The 15,782-nt window shown below is 41.5% G+C and overlaps 1 protein-coding gene across 4 annotated transcripts in view; it reads left to right on the top strand.

The window, feature by feature from the left end:
* Positions 1–15,782, top strand: part of GRIN2A (glutamate ionotropic receptor NMDA type subunit 2A) — a 549,066-nt gene that overhangs the window by 424,823 nt on the left and 108,461 nt on the right. For all 4 annotated transcript variants that reach the window (XR_013384909.1, XM_077906606.1, XM_077906607.1 and 1 more), the window contains exon 5: positions 7,417–7,531. Coding sequence is in view for 3 of the 4 variants with exons in the window: in XM_077906606.1 (XP_077762732.1) it covers positions 7,417–7,531 (115 nt within the window). In the remaining variant the exon portion in view is untranslated. The remainder of the gene's footprint in view (positions 1–7,416; positions 7,532–15,782) is intronic.

Raw genomic sequence — 15,782 nt, 5'->3', positions numbered from 1 at the left:
TTCCCTCTTTTTTTTTTTAAATCCAGATTTTTTTTCCTCCTTGTTTTTCTAAGCCCGTTCTAGATGCTACTGGCCTAGAATATATGGTGATCTGTGTGTTGTAGTGATTACATTTCTTTCTGTCCTGACAATTAAGTTGTAGCTCTGCCGTCATGCCTTTGGTATTTGTTCAGGGAAAGTGGGAAAGCATCGATGAGCCTGGAAATCGAGCACCAGGGCAAAGAGGGAAATACGGTCATCTGGAGGCTTACTGGAAAGAAGTGGTGCACGCGTGTGTGCAGGGAAGGGCCAGTGCATGGGTGGGAGCTGGTGAAAGCTCCCTGCGTCTGGCCTGTAATGGAGAAAGGGTTAATGGAAGATGGGGGAGCCCTCAGACGCTGCATCAGAGTTGATGGGATTCCAAACCACACACTGCGAGGATGCTGCAGAGAGCAAAAAACATTTGCAAAGGATGGGAGTGTCCTGAGGAGTGAAAAGAGGTTCCAGAGAACAGTGACTCTGTTTTCAGAAACATGTAAATTACATGACAGACGAAGAAGGGTGACACCCAAAGCAGTTCCAGGAGGCACTTCAGGCAGCGCGTGACTTGGGGAAAATAACAAAAAACAAAACCCGGGGGGAATGTAGGAAATGGCAAAGCAGATGGGAAATTAACCAAAAATTGAGAAACACTAAGTGGGTTACAGTGGCATTTGTGAGACAGTAAGAGAATTAGAGTCTGAAGGGAAATAGTGAATAATAAATATGTCTCGAGAACATTTCAAATAATCAGATTTTGGAAGTTAAGGGAGACTTATGACCGTAAAGGCAAAAGAGAGAAAATAGAAATCAGAGGGAATGAGACATTTTAAGTGAGAGTTCAAGGCACTTCGGCAGCCTGTATATGGTTGACTTTTGATGGGAGGACAGAGGGACCCTGGAAAGGAGCGCACGAGTAGCCACAATAAGCATGGCCTTAAAAAGACCAGGTTGCATCTGGGATGGGGTATTAGAAAATATGACAGGCTGGAAAAGTAGTAAAGAAACAACAACAAAAATGCTAGGAAATGCCTGTAAATCTTAGCTACTGTTTATTAGGTGACAGCCATAAACCAGGCATTGTGCCAGGCATTTTTAGTGTACCATCCCTCGTGCTACCCCTAAACCCGGGAGTTAGGTAACAGTTAGCTGCAACCACATGAGGCTGTCTTGGTTACTTCATATGGTTTAACCTGATCCATTTTTTAAAAGGAAAGAAATGAAGGCTCAGAGAATTTTGAATATACTGCCCAAAGTGACACAGACGGGAGCATGGAGTCAGGCTTTGATCCCTGTTCTGTTTTCCACGGCGTGGAAATTGCAATTCATTCTTTTATTCATCAGCACCAGCTGTGTGCCAGGCACTCTCTTTGACACTGGAAATATGATACTAAACATGGAAGAGGTCCCTGCCTTCATGATGCGTACTGTCTACTGGTTAAAAAAAAAAAAAAAAAAAAAACCCAAGCCAACGACAGTCAAGAGCAGCTGTCCAACAGGAGTAGAATGCAAGCCTCGTGTCATCTTAAACTTTCTGGCATCATATTAAACAAATAAAAAGAAGTAGATGAAATTAATTTTAATAATATGTCTTATTTCACCCAAGATGTCTAAAATATTTCAACGTGAAGTCAATATAAAATGATTTATGAGATTTTTTACGTGATCTTTTTTTATATGGAGTCTCCAAATCTAGTGTGTATTATGCCCAGGTGACACATCTCCATTCAGACTAACCAGGTGCTCAATAGCCACATGTAGTTGGCGGCTGCTAGATTAGATTAGACAGTACAGGTCTGGAGAGAACTTGATAATTCAGGCCTAATTTCTTTTGCAGTCATAATTTAGGAAAAATGGCCCGTTCTTCAGTGTTATTTCTGATCCCCTCACATCAGCCATTCACGGGGCACAGAATACAAATAATAGACAAGTGTTTCTTTCACCTGAACTTAGCTTCATACACCTAAGTAGATACCAAAGGAGTCTTGTACGTGTGTATGTCATGTAGTTTACATATTTTCTAGTTTAACGTGATGTACGTCATTGACAATTAAAAAAAAAAAAACAACTACGTGGCTTTACTATCAATGGTTGATAATAACACAGGAGAAAATCCTCTGCAAACCCCTGGAGCCTCCATCCTGCCACATTTTGCCAGCATGCTTTCCTGTATTTATTGCTCCTAATGGAAATATTGAAGATGTAATTTGAAGCTTAGCAGCCACCAGAATTTCTAATATTTCATCTGGTCACTAAAAGTTTATAATCCATTTTTGAGAGATAAACAAAACAGTGATAAGATTTTACTGTTTAATACAAGTACCCAGCAGGTGTTAATGGGGACCAAGCAATGGGGTGTGTAATGGGATTTCCCTAGGTAAAGAATTTTGCTCTGGAGCTAGTTTAAATGGGAGGAATGTCTGAGAAAATATGGATTGTCATTCCTAGAAATTGGATGGGGGAATTAAGGTAATAGGTGCTTGCATCCTGACAACTTCACAATGAAATTACTGTTCAGCAAAAAATTCTGTTAGAGCCCCCCCCCCCCAAATACACACAAGGGGCTGAAGACTGTCACTAAAAAAAACAAGAAAGGAGAAACAAAAAATAATATTAATGTGGAGTATACAGACCTATCGGTCCAGGATATTGAATCTTAAAGGAACACAGACAATGAAGGAGCACATCCATATAGTGGTTTCCATACTATCTGAAGAGGAGTGATCACATCTAAATAGTCACCTTGCTCATTCCATCTGATTTCACCACAAGATGGGATTGAGTAGAGAAAGTAAAGATGGGGAATTAAAGAAAGGGAGGTTTGAGTAAATTCAACTGGCAAATCAAAAGATCTGGATGCCCAGTGGTACATGCTAGCTCCTTGATTAAAAAGATGACTGTGATGTTCAGGTCACACGACATGTAACCCTGCAGATGGCTCTTGCCAGGGCCACATGTCTATGTCAAAACCAAAGCATTTGCTCTCTGGTCTGCCTTTTCCAAAAAGATAACAAACTGGGTGTTTTTGAACCTTTTGAGAATTGACTGACAATTTGAGTTCATCCGCCTTTGGGTCATTGGGTAGATCCAACCTGAACTCAATCCATCCCAAAGTGTTGGACAGATCAAAACCTGGCTTGATAGCTAACTTGATTCAACAACAACAAGAATAATAAATTAAAAACCTCAGCAAATTGGCTGACCTAACTCCGAGTTTGGGGTAGCAGATACAGAGACTTGATCACTGATTGCCTATGAGCTCACGTAAAGACTACTCGCTTTGTCTGCAGTGTTTACATTGAGATTCCGTGAACAGTATTCCATCCTCTTCCATTGTTCTATGCCTTTGGCGTTTCAGTTTCCTCCCTGCAGTGCCTCACCACCCCTTATCCCTGGCCATTCACCCGGCCAGCCCATGCTCTTCCACTTTGTTTCCTTTTGCCAGCTCTGCCTCTGCAATAGAATTGGCCACTCTATTCTTTTTTTTTTTTTTTTTAAGTTGATGAAGCATTTTTTTTTATTTTTTTTAATTTTTATTTATTTATGATAGGCACACAGTGAGAGAGAGAGAGAGGCAGAGACACAGGCAGAGGGAGAAGCAGGCTCCATGCACTGGGAGCCTGACGTGGGATTTGATCCTGGGTCTCCAGGATCGCGCCCTGGGCCAAAGGCAGGCGCTAAACCGCTGCGCCACCCAGGGATCCCTGGCCACTCTATTCTTAATGCTCTTCACCAGCCTACTTAATACATATCTCTACTTTTACACCTACTGTTTTTTTTAATATTTTATTTATCTCTTCTTGAGAGACACAGAGAGAGAGGCAGAGACATAGGCAGAGGGAAAAGCAGGCTTCACGCAGGAAGCCCGATGTGGGACTCGATCCTAGGACTCTGGGATCATGCCCTGAGTCAAAGGCAGACACTCAACCATTGAGCTACCCAGGTGTCCCTACACCTACTATTCTGTACTGCAGTTATTGATTGCAGAAATATATTTGTTTATTTTTGTATCATTTTTCCTACCACAGTTCTTTGCACAGGTCATGACACATAGTAGGTGTATGCAAGTATTTCTATTGGATGGATAGATGGATGAACATATTGATGGATGGATGGATAGATTGATGGATTGGCAGATGGATGGATAGATGGACATAGGGACAAGATGGATGGGCTCTTGGTTGTAGACGTGGATGGGTGGCACTTCTGGTGATCTATCAACACACTCAACCACCAGACATGAACTCCAGCCTTACAGTGTACCAGACAATGTAACAAGCCTAAAAATAATCATGGGGAACAAAACAAAAAGTCAACTGGGAAAATATCAATAGCCTAATTTAGCCCCCCCCCCATTAATGAAAGGTTAGCAACCATAAACATAAATGTTGGAAGTTGTCCTCTGATGCAGAGAAAGAAGCGTTTTTACTTCTGTCTCTCTTGTCAGCAAATCTATGCATCACTCCTTTATTTAAAATCTTTCATGGATCCCTCTGACCTTCTGAACAAAATCCAAACCCTTTAGGATGGCATTCAAGGTCCTTTAGGATCTGGCTTCAGGAATCCTCTCCAGACAAATCCCACTGAGCCTCAGCTTACTAATGCTATTCCCTGCTTTGCCCAGCATGTGTCATGCTGCCGACCTTTGCTGACTCTTCTTTACTCAAGGTGATTCCTTTGCTCAGAGTTCTTTTCTCCTCCTCCTTCATCTTTTTTCTTTTTTAAAGATTTTACTTTTATTTATTCATGAAAGACAGAGAGAGAGAGAGGCAGAGACACAGGCAGAGGGAGAAGCAGACTCCCTGTGGGGAGCCCAATGCGGGACTCGATTCCAGGACCCCTGGATCACACTCTGAGCCAAACGCAGATGCCCAACCACTGAGCCACCCAGGTGCCCCATCTTCTTTTTTTTTTTTAAGTAGGCTTCATGCTCAGCCCTGAGCCCAGTGGAAGGCTTGAGCTCATGACCCTGAAATCAAGACCTGAGCTTAGACCAAGAGTTGGACCCTTAGCTGACTGAGTCACCCACGTGCCCATCTCCCACCTCTTCTTAATGCTTTCATTTTTCAAGATTCCCCAGGAAGCCCCCCCACCCCAAATCCCTTAGGTTGAGTGAGGGGCCTTCTCTGCACTCACTTCTTCCACTTACTGTGTATCTCTGCACCAGCAGCATTCTGTGTGCTGTCATTGTTTATATGCCTGTGTCACTGAGTGATGAAGATGTGGGTAGGAGGGCGGACAGGCACTGGGGTTTTTATTTCTGTATCTATAGGACTCCCCATAGGGCCTGACACATAATAGACATGCAGCAAATAGTTGTTGAATCAACAAAATATCCTCCTAGGAAATGATCACAGATACCGCACATGTACCAAATAGAAGAGTGATTACTCTCTGCTCCTAGAATTGCAGTGGGTTTTTTTTTCTGTTTCTTAAACAAACACTTTGCAGAAAACCTGGAGAAAACAAAGATACACAAAAGAGAATAAAAGGTACCTTAATCCTTTTATGCGTAGCAAACCCTATTTTTATCCTCTTCTGCTTGTTTAACATCAGTGAGCATTTTCTCCTCGCCATTAACGTGTCATCAAAGACATGATTTTTAAAAACTCAAATAGTTCATTGAATGGATACGCATTATTTGTTCTTTGCCTTTTTCCCTGATTTCTTTAACTTCTCCTGGGAGACCTGACTCTCCATCCACAAGACATAGCCTGCACTCTGGCAGTCCAGGGGCACACAGTGACCGGTTAGGTCCATATCTCCTTTTTGAAATTGTTTATAGTCTATTTCTCCTCCTTAATATTTTACTTCTTCAGCTGCTTTTGGTGTTAAAGGAGCACAAAGCAAGAAAATGCCACGGTTTTGAGATACCCTGTCTCTCTGGGGGATCTCCGAATATTTCAATGCACCGTACTGCATTAATTGAGTACCTGTTAAGTGGTGTATTCCCTTGGAAGTCTCCAACAATATCACCTTTTTCTCAAGCTACAAGGAGATGTGGACTCCCGGGGATCCTCCCTCCCAAATCCTGGGAAGCGAGCTATGCCTTACCTCCCTCCCCATCTGCATCCAGCCCGCCTCCAGGCAAGGTGGCTTGGAGGAGTGGTGGAGGCAAGAATACCATAAGGCAGGTAAATGTCATGTGCACTGATGTACTAGGCCGATGGTTGACCTTGCGGATGTTATATAAGACAGATGCTGAGGCATTGTCCTTGTTGCTTCTCTCTCCCCAACCCTCACATCACTACATACCTGCTAAATATTCTCTACTTGGTCCTATTCATGACGACTTGTACTCTTCCCTTCTCCTCCTCCTCTTTTGGGGCCACAACAGAGCCAAAACCAACATCAGCTCTGACCTGGATAATAAACATCCCATAACTTACCCCCGCCTGTATCCACGCTGGTCCCCTCCAACCAATTCTCTACACAGCCTTCAGGGCATATTATACAAGAAAAGAAAAGTCTGATTGTATTGCTTCCTTAATTAAAACCTTCAGTGTGCTCCTACCGTTTTAAAACAAAGACAAAACTCTTTAACATGGCCTGAGAAGCTTTGCACTATCTCCCCTATTCACTTTCTTAGCCACACAACATCCCACATTCTTCTGTCTCTCTCTGCTTTGGTCTCACTGGCTTGCAGTCAGTCCTTTGTGTGCATTGCCACAGGGCCTTTGCACATGCTGCCTGCTTTGCCTGGAATCTGCTCATGTCTCTTTTTCTAACCCAGCTAATGCTAACTCATCCTTCGGGCGAAGTTGCACTTCCCTGCAGAAGCCTTGCCTGACCCCTCTTTTACTTCCAAATAGCACATCCACCTCATTATTACAACACTTGTCATAGATCTGTAATTAATTAATGCCTGTCCTCTCCTTTAGACTCTAAGCTTCATGAGGAGAGGGATCATATCTGTTTCCTTATTCATCCTCAGCCAAGTTGCTGAGTCCTGGCATGTAGCAAGTGTTTAATAAGCATTAGTGGAATGACTAGTGGCATACCATTTCTTTGAAGTTGCATACCATATGGTTAATGAGCCATCAGCTTCCTTTAGGGCAACTTGTTTAAACTTAACAGAACATGGTTTAAGATCCTCCTGTAGTATCATTTGGACAGAGGTCTATGGATGTGGCAGGACAGAAAGTTTCCATCCCATGTGCTAACTACAGTCAATTGATAACATCTGTGCAGGGTGGGAGATTCTGAGGGTGAGCATAGGCCCATGGAAATGAGTGCCTGCCTGGGTACTAATACCCACACAGGTATAGGCCACTTGTCATGAGTGATGATGGCCATGTGAGGCTTCACTTTCTGAGTGTTACACAGATGGTGCCACCCACTCATCTGACCTCTTTCCTTCTTTCCTAAAATCTTGTCTTTCTCTCTTCCCCTCTCTAGATTTATGGTCAATGTGACATGGGATGGCAAAGACTTGTCCTTCACTGAGGAAGGCTACCAGGTGCACCCCAGGCTGGTAGTGATCGTGCTGAACAAGGACCGAGAATGGGAAAAGGTGAGCATCCTTCTGCATGTATGAAGATGCCGGGGAGGGATGAAAGCATGGGCAACAGAGGTGGCCAACTTACTCCTTTTCCCAATACATTTCCTGCTGAACTGCTCCAGATCCCATCCCATGACCAGAAGCAGATCATTCTTGGAACGAGATAGACCAAATATCGTAAGGTGTAGCTGGAATGCTTTTTCTGGGTAAACTGTGGTAACTGTGTGCTGATCCTCATGCTGGCTTTTCTAATCTCATTAGGAAGGGTCCTTTAAGGACTTAGAATAAATAATTTAAAGACTACAGTTTGGTTCACATTGTTGTAATAGCAAATGTTCACTATATAGCAGTGATCACACCAGTTTGCCTAAACCCCATATTAGGTACCCTATTTACACATTTGGCCATAGAGATGAACCCTGTATTTTCATTTACATAGTCATTTATTTAAAGTCAAATAATTTCCAGGACATAAGTGTATCACTTCTGTAAATCAAAGGTTGGAGAGGGAGGTTCTGTTGTTTGTGAAGTACACTGTCTAGCTACATGTGTATTAACTATTAAAGATATAAAACAAAAAAAATAAAAAATATAAAAATATAAAACAAAGCTCTGCAGGAAAAAAATCATCACACGTCCCACCCAAGCCGTGTCCTGAGTCAGACAGGGGAGACGTCACAGGGGATTTACAGATGACCCCACATGAAGGATGACAACATCTGCCCCACTTGCCCTCTCTCCCACCAAATCCCAAGTTAGTCACCACACTATCACATACAGAGCAGAATAAAAGATATCAAAAGGAAGCCTGGGTCGCTATCTTGTCTTTTTTGACAAGCAAGGCATGACTTCTAAACTGCTTCAAGCAGCTTGAGATTTCTCTTCACTTTGCACATCAGATGGAGGCTTGAGAGATCCTAGGGGTAGGAAGATGCAGGATGTGGTGTGGGAGCCATACTATAATTAACTAGGATCAGAAGAAAATACTGTGCAAACAGAAGCATTGACTTTGGGGGATCAGTGATAGATTCCTAGAAGGGAAGATGAAGAGAAAGCTTTGGATAAATTTTTGCCTGCTACACCCAACAGCTACAAAAGAAACTTTCCTTCAAGCGTACTTAGAAAAGTCACCAAAGTCGACTGTGTTCTGGAGGATAAAACAAGTCTCAATGTATTTAAAAGGACTGAAATAATACAGAATGCATTCTTTGACCACATATTGTTAAAATAAGAGTTAATAATAAAAATAAATCCAGAGAATCCCCAGATGTTTGGAAATTAGTTAAAACTTCTCAAAAAAGATTTTACTTATTTATTTATTCATGAGAGACATGGGAGAGAGGCAGAGACAGAGGCAGAGGGAGAAGCAGGCTCCCCATGGGAAGCCCAATGCAGAACTCCATCCCAGGATCATGATTTGAGCCAAAGGCAGACGCTCAACCACTGAGCCACCCAGGTCCCCAAGATAAAACTTCTGAATAGCCCGTGGGTCAAAGAAGAAGTCAAAAGATATTAGCAACTATTTTGAATGAAATGACAATGAAAACACAACATACCAGATTTGAAGAATGAAGTGGAAGATGTACTACAGGGGATGTTTATAGCTTTAAATGCTTATAATTAAACAGGAAAAGTGTAAAGTCAGTAATTTAAACTTCTACATTAAGAAGCTAGAAAAAGAAGAGCAAATTAAACCCAAATGAAATAGAAGGAAGAAAATAATAAACATAAGAGTAAAAATCAAAGTAGAACACAAAATATAGAGAAAATCAACAAAGCCAAAAGATAGTTTCTTTGAAAAGATTAAATTTGTAATTTCTAGCAAGAGTGATCACAGAGAAAGCACAAATACTACTAAAAAATACTAAAAAGTAAGAGGGAATATCACTACAGACATTACAGATACTACAGACAATAAAATGGTAAAAAAACATTATGAATAATGTATGCCAACAAATTCTACAATGTAGATAAAATGGGTATAGTTTTTTTAAAAAAAAAAAAAACCTAAAAATTTCCAAAAGACCTAAAAATGAAATACTCTGGAGTCTCTTTCTAAGCTCGCTAAGAAGTTGAATTCATAACTAAAATCTTTCCCATTTCGTAAACAAGAAAAACTCCTGACCTAGATGGCCTTGATGTGAATTCCATCAGACATTTTAAAAAGAAATAACACCAATCTACATAGTGTTTCAATATATTAGTAATCATAATCCAGCAATATATTAAAAAATAATACATCATGGATAAATGGTACTTATTTTGGGAACACAAGATTTGTTTAACATTCAAAAAATAAATCAATGTAACTTACCATATTAATACAATAAAGGATAAAATTGTATGGTCATGTCATTAGATGCAGAAAAAGCATTTGACAAAATCCAATATATCCATTCATGATAAAGGAGGAAGAATTCTCAATCTGATAAAGGTTATCTATGAAAACCCTATAACTGACATCTCATATAGTGATGAAATGATGAAAATAAATCCACAAACATGCATTCAATTGCTTTTTGATGAATAATTATGACAATGGGGGAAAGGAAAGAAAATTTAAGATTTTATTTATTTATTCATGAGAAACACAGGAAGAGAGAGAGGCAGACACACAGGCAGAGGGAGAAGCAGACTCCCTGTGGGGAGCCTGATGTGGGACTTGATCCCAGGACCCCGGGGTCATGACCTGAGCCGACGGCAGACGCTCAACTACTGAACCACCCAGGTGCCCCAAAAAGATTTACTTATTTATTTTAGAGAGACAGAGAGAGCTTGGGAATGAGCTGTAGAGGAGGGACAGAAGAATAAGGAGAGGCAGAAAGTCTCAAGCAAACACCACAGTAAGCATGGAGCCCTACACGGGGCTCAATCTCATGACCTTGACATCATGACCTGAGCCAAAACCAAGAGTGAGACACTTAGCTGACTAAGCTATACAGGTACCCTGAAAGTAAATCTTTTTAATAAATGGTGCTGTATCAACCAGATATCTATGTAGAAAAAAAATACCTATGTCCATAGCTTACATTACACACAAAAATTACTTAAAATAAATTTAGGACCTAAATGTAAAAGCTAAAATTGTAAAATTTCTGGGAGAAAATTTAGGAGGATATTACTGTGATCTGAGAAAGCAGAAGGCAAAAGGCATTCAGTGTATAGTAAAAATAATAGACTCCATCAAAATTTAAAAATTGTTAAATTTTGCTCATGTACTGACAGTTGGAAGAGGAAAAGGCAAGCCGTAGATTGGGGAAAAGAATATTAACTCTCTGTGTATATCCCAAAGGGCTCATATCAAGAATATATAAAGAACTATAGAACAATAAAAAGTAAAACAACATAAAAACAGAAAATTAAGTTAGACACTCAAATGTGCTTACCATCGTTGACCTTCAGAGACATGCAAACTAAAGCCAGAATGATGTATCATTTCACACCTGCTGAATGGCTAAAAATGAAAAAGACTGACAATACCAAGTGTTGGTAAGGATATGGAGCAACCGAATCGCTTCTGTATGGCTGGTGGAAATGTAAAATTATAACCATTACGGAAAAGTGTTTGGCAGTTTCTCACAAAGTGAAAAACTTACACAAACCTTTCAACCCAGCAATTACATTCCTAGGTATTTACTATAAAGAAATGTAAACATATACCCCAAAAGTAATATTTGTATAAAAATGTTCATTGCAACTTTATTCATCACAGCAAAACATCAGAAGGAATGCCAATGTCCATCAACAAGGAATGGATAAATAAATTATGGTATATTCATAAAATGGAATGCTGCTCATTAAATGAAGTGGTAATACCTAGAACATGGATGAGTTGCCAAAACGTTATGTTGAACAAAAGAAGCCAGGCATTGAGGAATATAGTGCATAATTCCATTTATGTGAAGTTCAAGAAGAGGCAAAGCCAGTCTATGGGATTAGATACAAGAATAATGGCTGCTTTTGTGGAGGAGGGCAATCAACAGAAAGGGGGCACAGGGAGCTTTCTAGAGTTATGGTAATATTTCCTATCATGAACATTTGTCAAAGTTCATCAAATTATCACTCAAGATCTGTTTATTTTATTGCATGTCATTACATCTTGATTAAAAACAATTTTGAAACCCTTCAAATTGAGATACCCAGCACAATTAACTACCAGTGTTTACTGAGTTTTTGCATTTAACTTCTGGACACGAATACTAGTTATTGAACACTTACTCTAGGTCTTCTCTAGGTAATATACCCCAGCACTGAATTATACTTCATTCATTCATTCAACAAATATTTATTCAGTGCCTACTGTATGCCAGGCACTATTCTTGATGCTTGGAATCCATCAGTGAACAAAAAAATAATTTCTGTACTCATGAAACTTAGATTCTAGTCTGTATGTACAGGAGGGGGGGCGGTAGGAGTCTGTGCCTTGAGTGATGCTTGAGGAAAGCTTTGGGTTCTACTTAACTGGCATCTGATTTACCCTGTGGCCCACCTCCCCATCACAGAGCTGGGCTCCTTTGTGCATCTGGGACACTGAACATGCTGGTTTTGTTTTGTTTTGTTTAATGTGTAATGTTTTCCTGTACCCGCACCTTCTTTTATCCATCCTTCAACTTCTGGATTTTCTTTCTTACAAAGGCAAAGCCAAATGCAAATTACTTTTTTCCTGTTCTTAATAGGAGGGAGGGAATGTGGGCCTTTTCTGCCTTATGGTGTTGCCTTTTGAGGTTATTTTTCAGCTGTTTGAAGTTATACAACCTGAGGATCACTTGTGGAGCTGTGAAATTGTTCTCCTTGGCTGGATTTCACCAGTCCTGGGTCAGACTTGGCTCACACCTGTGAATTGTCAGTGCTGCCTTTGGATCTAGCTCATTTGCCAGGGAGCCTGTCTATAGGGAGACCACTGCCTCGCAGGTGATAACATTGCACAAAAGAAAGCTGCCCCTGACATCCTCCGCTTCCAGAAACAGAAAATGGCCTTTTAATATTTTGTGTGTCCTCCTTCAAATTCTTGTTGAAATACAACAATTTCTCAAATAGGCAGCTCAGGGAATTACTGCCGAATTGAGCTTAGAATGTACAAATGCTTCCTGTAGTTGGGCTATTCTCTTGGCACTCAGGGGATCAGGTGCTTCAGAAAAAAAACTCCTTGTGCTTCTGTCTTAAAGAAAGAGGAAGGCAGTGGAGCAGGTAAATACCAGTCATGTTATCCTTAAGCCTGCCTGCCAGCAGCATCCGAGGTTCAGCAGGTCATCAGAGGGGATGGCCTACGGAAGGAGGGAGCTGTTATCCTGGGGCTCAGCTGCCACTTCTTTTTATCTCTGAGGTCATCTCTGGCCTCATTGGAAGCAGCAGCATGTAATGAGGGTGTCTTGGAAATTATGACAAGCTCTTGGAGGGGCATTTGCTTTCTGCTGGGCCCTTGTGTATGGCTGGTGTGGATTACTCCAGGGCCAAGACCAATGCATGCTTGTGTCCAGCAGACATAGAATTCAGTGCTAAGAAGGCTTCCTCTTATAAATCAGGGTTTCCATGTTCTTTGCCTCTCCTTTTCTCTAGTGGTTTTGCTCTGCCTTGGAGCTTGGTGGGCCCAAGGCTTCCCAGAGATGTTTGCAAACAGTACCATGGAAGCAAGGCAATTGACAGCCCAGGCCAGTACAACCAGTACTCCCTGGGCACCAACTCTGTGGCCATCATTCTATCAGGCACTAGGACTTATCCAAGGGTGAGTAGGAAACCATCCTTCTCTTCAAGTGGCTCATAACCAAGCCTTCACTGGGGTGAGAAGGTTGAACCTGACTCAGCCCATTGGGGTAGTCTCCAAGAGGGTAAGGCCTTCGGGGCTAGGGTTTGAGCATAGACAGGATTTCTCCAAATTGAATAATATTCTTATTAATGACCTGAAAAAATGCTTTGGGAATAATTCTACTCATCATATTCAGGTTATACTGCTTTAAAATGAAAATATGTATGTGTATATGCACACACATATATACACGTATGTACAGACTAGCTTTAAAATGGAGATAGATTTAGAAAGAGAGACAGGGAGAGAGAGATTCACAGAAAGATTTTGAAAGCAGTTTTGAATTTTTGACCTCAAGCATAAAGAGAACCAAACCCATATATATATTAAAGTTAAATAATCCTTTTGTTTTCTAGAGATGCAGTAATTAAGGATGGTAGCAATGCCCCAGAAGACATGAGAGAGACCCATCATGTCTTCCCAAACCAAAAATCCTGCTCCCATGCTCTGATGCATCTGCCTCCCCTTCCTCCTCCTCCCTGTTTGCATTCTCTTTGATGTCCTTGGTGCCAGCTGCCTCCCACACGGGATGACTCCCAGATCCCTTGCACCAGCCCAGACCTCTGATCTCCACTGTTGCTTGCACAACACCCCCATTCAGAGAGCCCATAGATCTCCACCTTCCTCTTGTCTAAGGTATGGTCATTCTCCTGTGTCCCAGCACAGGCATCTTCACTCTTACCCTCCCAGTACCAAACCCCCTGCCCCCCTCCCCTCGCTGCATGCCCTCATATTCGGTTGTCATGGGCTTATGCTGTGCTCCCTGATGTCCTTGATCCTTTGAATGTTTTTCTCATTTTGCCAAGGACAACCTTCCTGGATAATCTCAAGTGGGTGGGGCCCTTTCCACTTCATTTCTACAGACCTGTGTACTAACTCCTAAGAGTGTCACTTTGCATTGTCATTGTTTGCTTGCATATTTATCTCCGATTAGACCACCAGCCCCACCTGAGAAAAGGTCTGTTCCTTCCATGTTTCTTTAGCCTTGCCATAGGGCTTTGTTTCTAGCATCCAGAAGGGTCTCTGTACAATCTGTTGGTAATGAGGACTTCAGATTACAGTTACCATTCATTAGGAGCTACTCTGCACCAAGAACTATGTGAGAATTTCACATGCATGATCTCATTTAGTGGTTCCCACAACTCATCTCAAGGAGGCATTTCTTATTCCTGCCTCACAAACAGAAATTCATGTTAGCATGACTGGTTTCAGATTCCCCCAGCCTAGTATGTAATAGAGGCAGAGTATGAGGGGATCCCTAGGTGGCTCAGCAGTTTAGCACCTGCTTTCAGCCCAGGGAGTGATCCTGGAGACCTGGGATCAAGTCCCACATCAGGGTCCCTGCATGGAGCCTGCTTCTCCCTCTGCCTCTGTCTCTGTGTGTGTGTGTGTGTGTGTGTGTGTCTTTCATGAGTAAATAAATAAAATCTTAAAAAAAAAAAAAAAAGAGTATGAGTGGAGGTTGGCCTGACCCCAAAGACTGCATTCCTAATCATATCTTACGGAAAGACTGGCAGTGGCACAGGGATATTTTAGAGGAGAAATTGAGAGTTCTTCCCCCCACCCCCCACCTTAGAGTGACATCCACTTCCTTTTTCTCATGAGATGCAGCAGATTCCACTCAAAGCCAACTCACTGGAACTTGGGGGATAAATATTTATCATACTTCACAGGCCATGGTTTATTCTGGTCTATAGCAGTTCCATCTTCCAGGATCATACCCTGTCCCTTGTTTTTTGTGCATAATGAAGGAGATGCCTCTTAAAGAATTCCTGGTGCATATATGATACAGGAGGTCTTTGAAAAAGCTTAGACTGAAGTCTGGAATGTCTAGTTCTGACATGGCATGTCAGTGGGTGATGAGATCTAGGGAGGCTTTCACCAACAGTGGTGTATGCATGGGGTACAATTGTGACAGGATGTGATTCCTAATTGCAGATTGCTGTAACTCCCTCTCTTCTAGATCACTGTGTTTCAACTACCCCTCTGTCAGTTACCCACCATGTTTAGCCCAGAATGACTCAGTGAGTAGTCTCAAGAACTCATGAGAATGTGCAGAAGATTTCTAGTATGTGTTTGCTTGTGTGTGTGTATTTGCATGTAATATCAATAATCTGCAAACAGGTTCATCCTGCTAAAGGAGTGAAGTATTTATGCAAACATTGTACTTGGCTTCTGCACACACATATTCCAGTGATTATGTGAATGAAGTCTTGGAAGAAAATTAAAATTGAGACACCACTAGTAAATGACTAATCGATAGAACAATTGTGTGCATTGCTGAAAGTGAAGAGCATGGTTTACACATACTACAAGGAGGGAGAAGGACATTCTGGCTTCTTCTATGTGCTCACTTTGCTTGGAAGACAGTGGCAGCCCATTGATGAAGCCATGCACTCTGGCCATGACTAGCCCTGAGAGAGCACTGTTCTCAGATTTTCACTGTTCTCTTACCATTTG

This window comes from Canis aureus, chromosome 8, assembly GCF_053574225.1.
Source record: "Canis aureus isolate CA01 chromosome 8, VMU_Caureus_v.1.0, whole genome shotgun sequence".
NCBI classification, from domain to species: Eukaryota; Metazoa; Chordata; class Mammalia; order Carnivora; family Canidae; genus Canis; species Canis aureus.
Note: the sequence above shows the minus strand (reverse complement) of the source record. Positions and strands in the feature narration are given on the sequence as shown.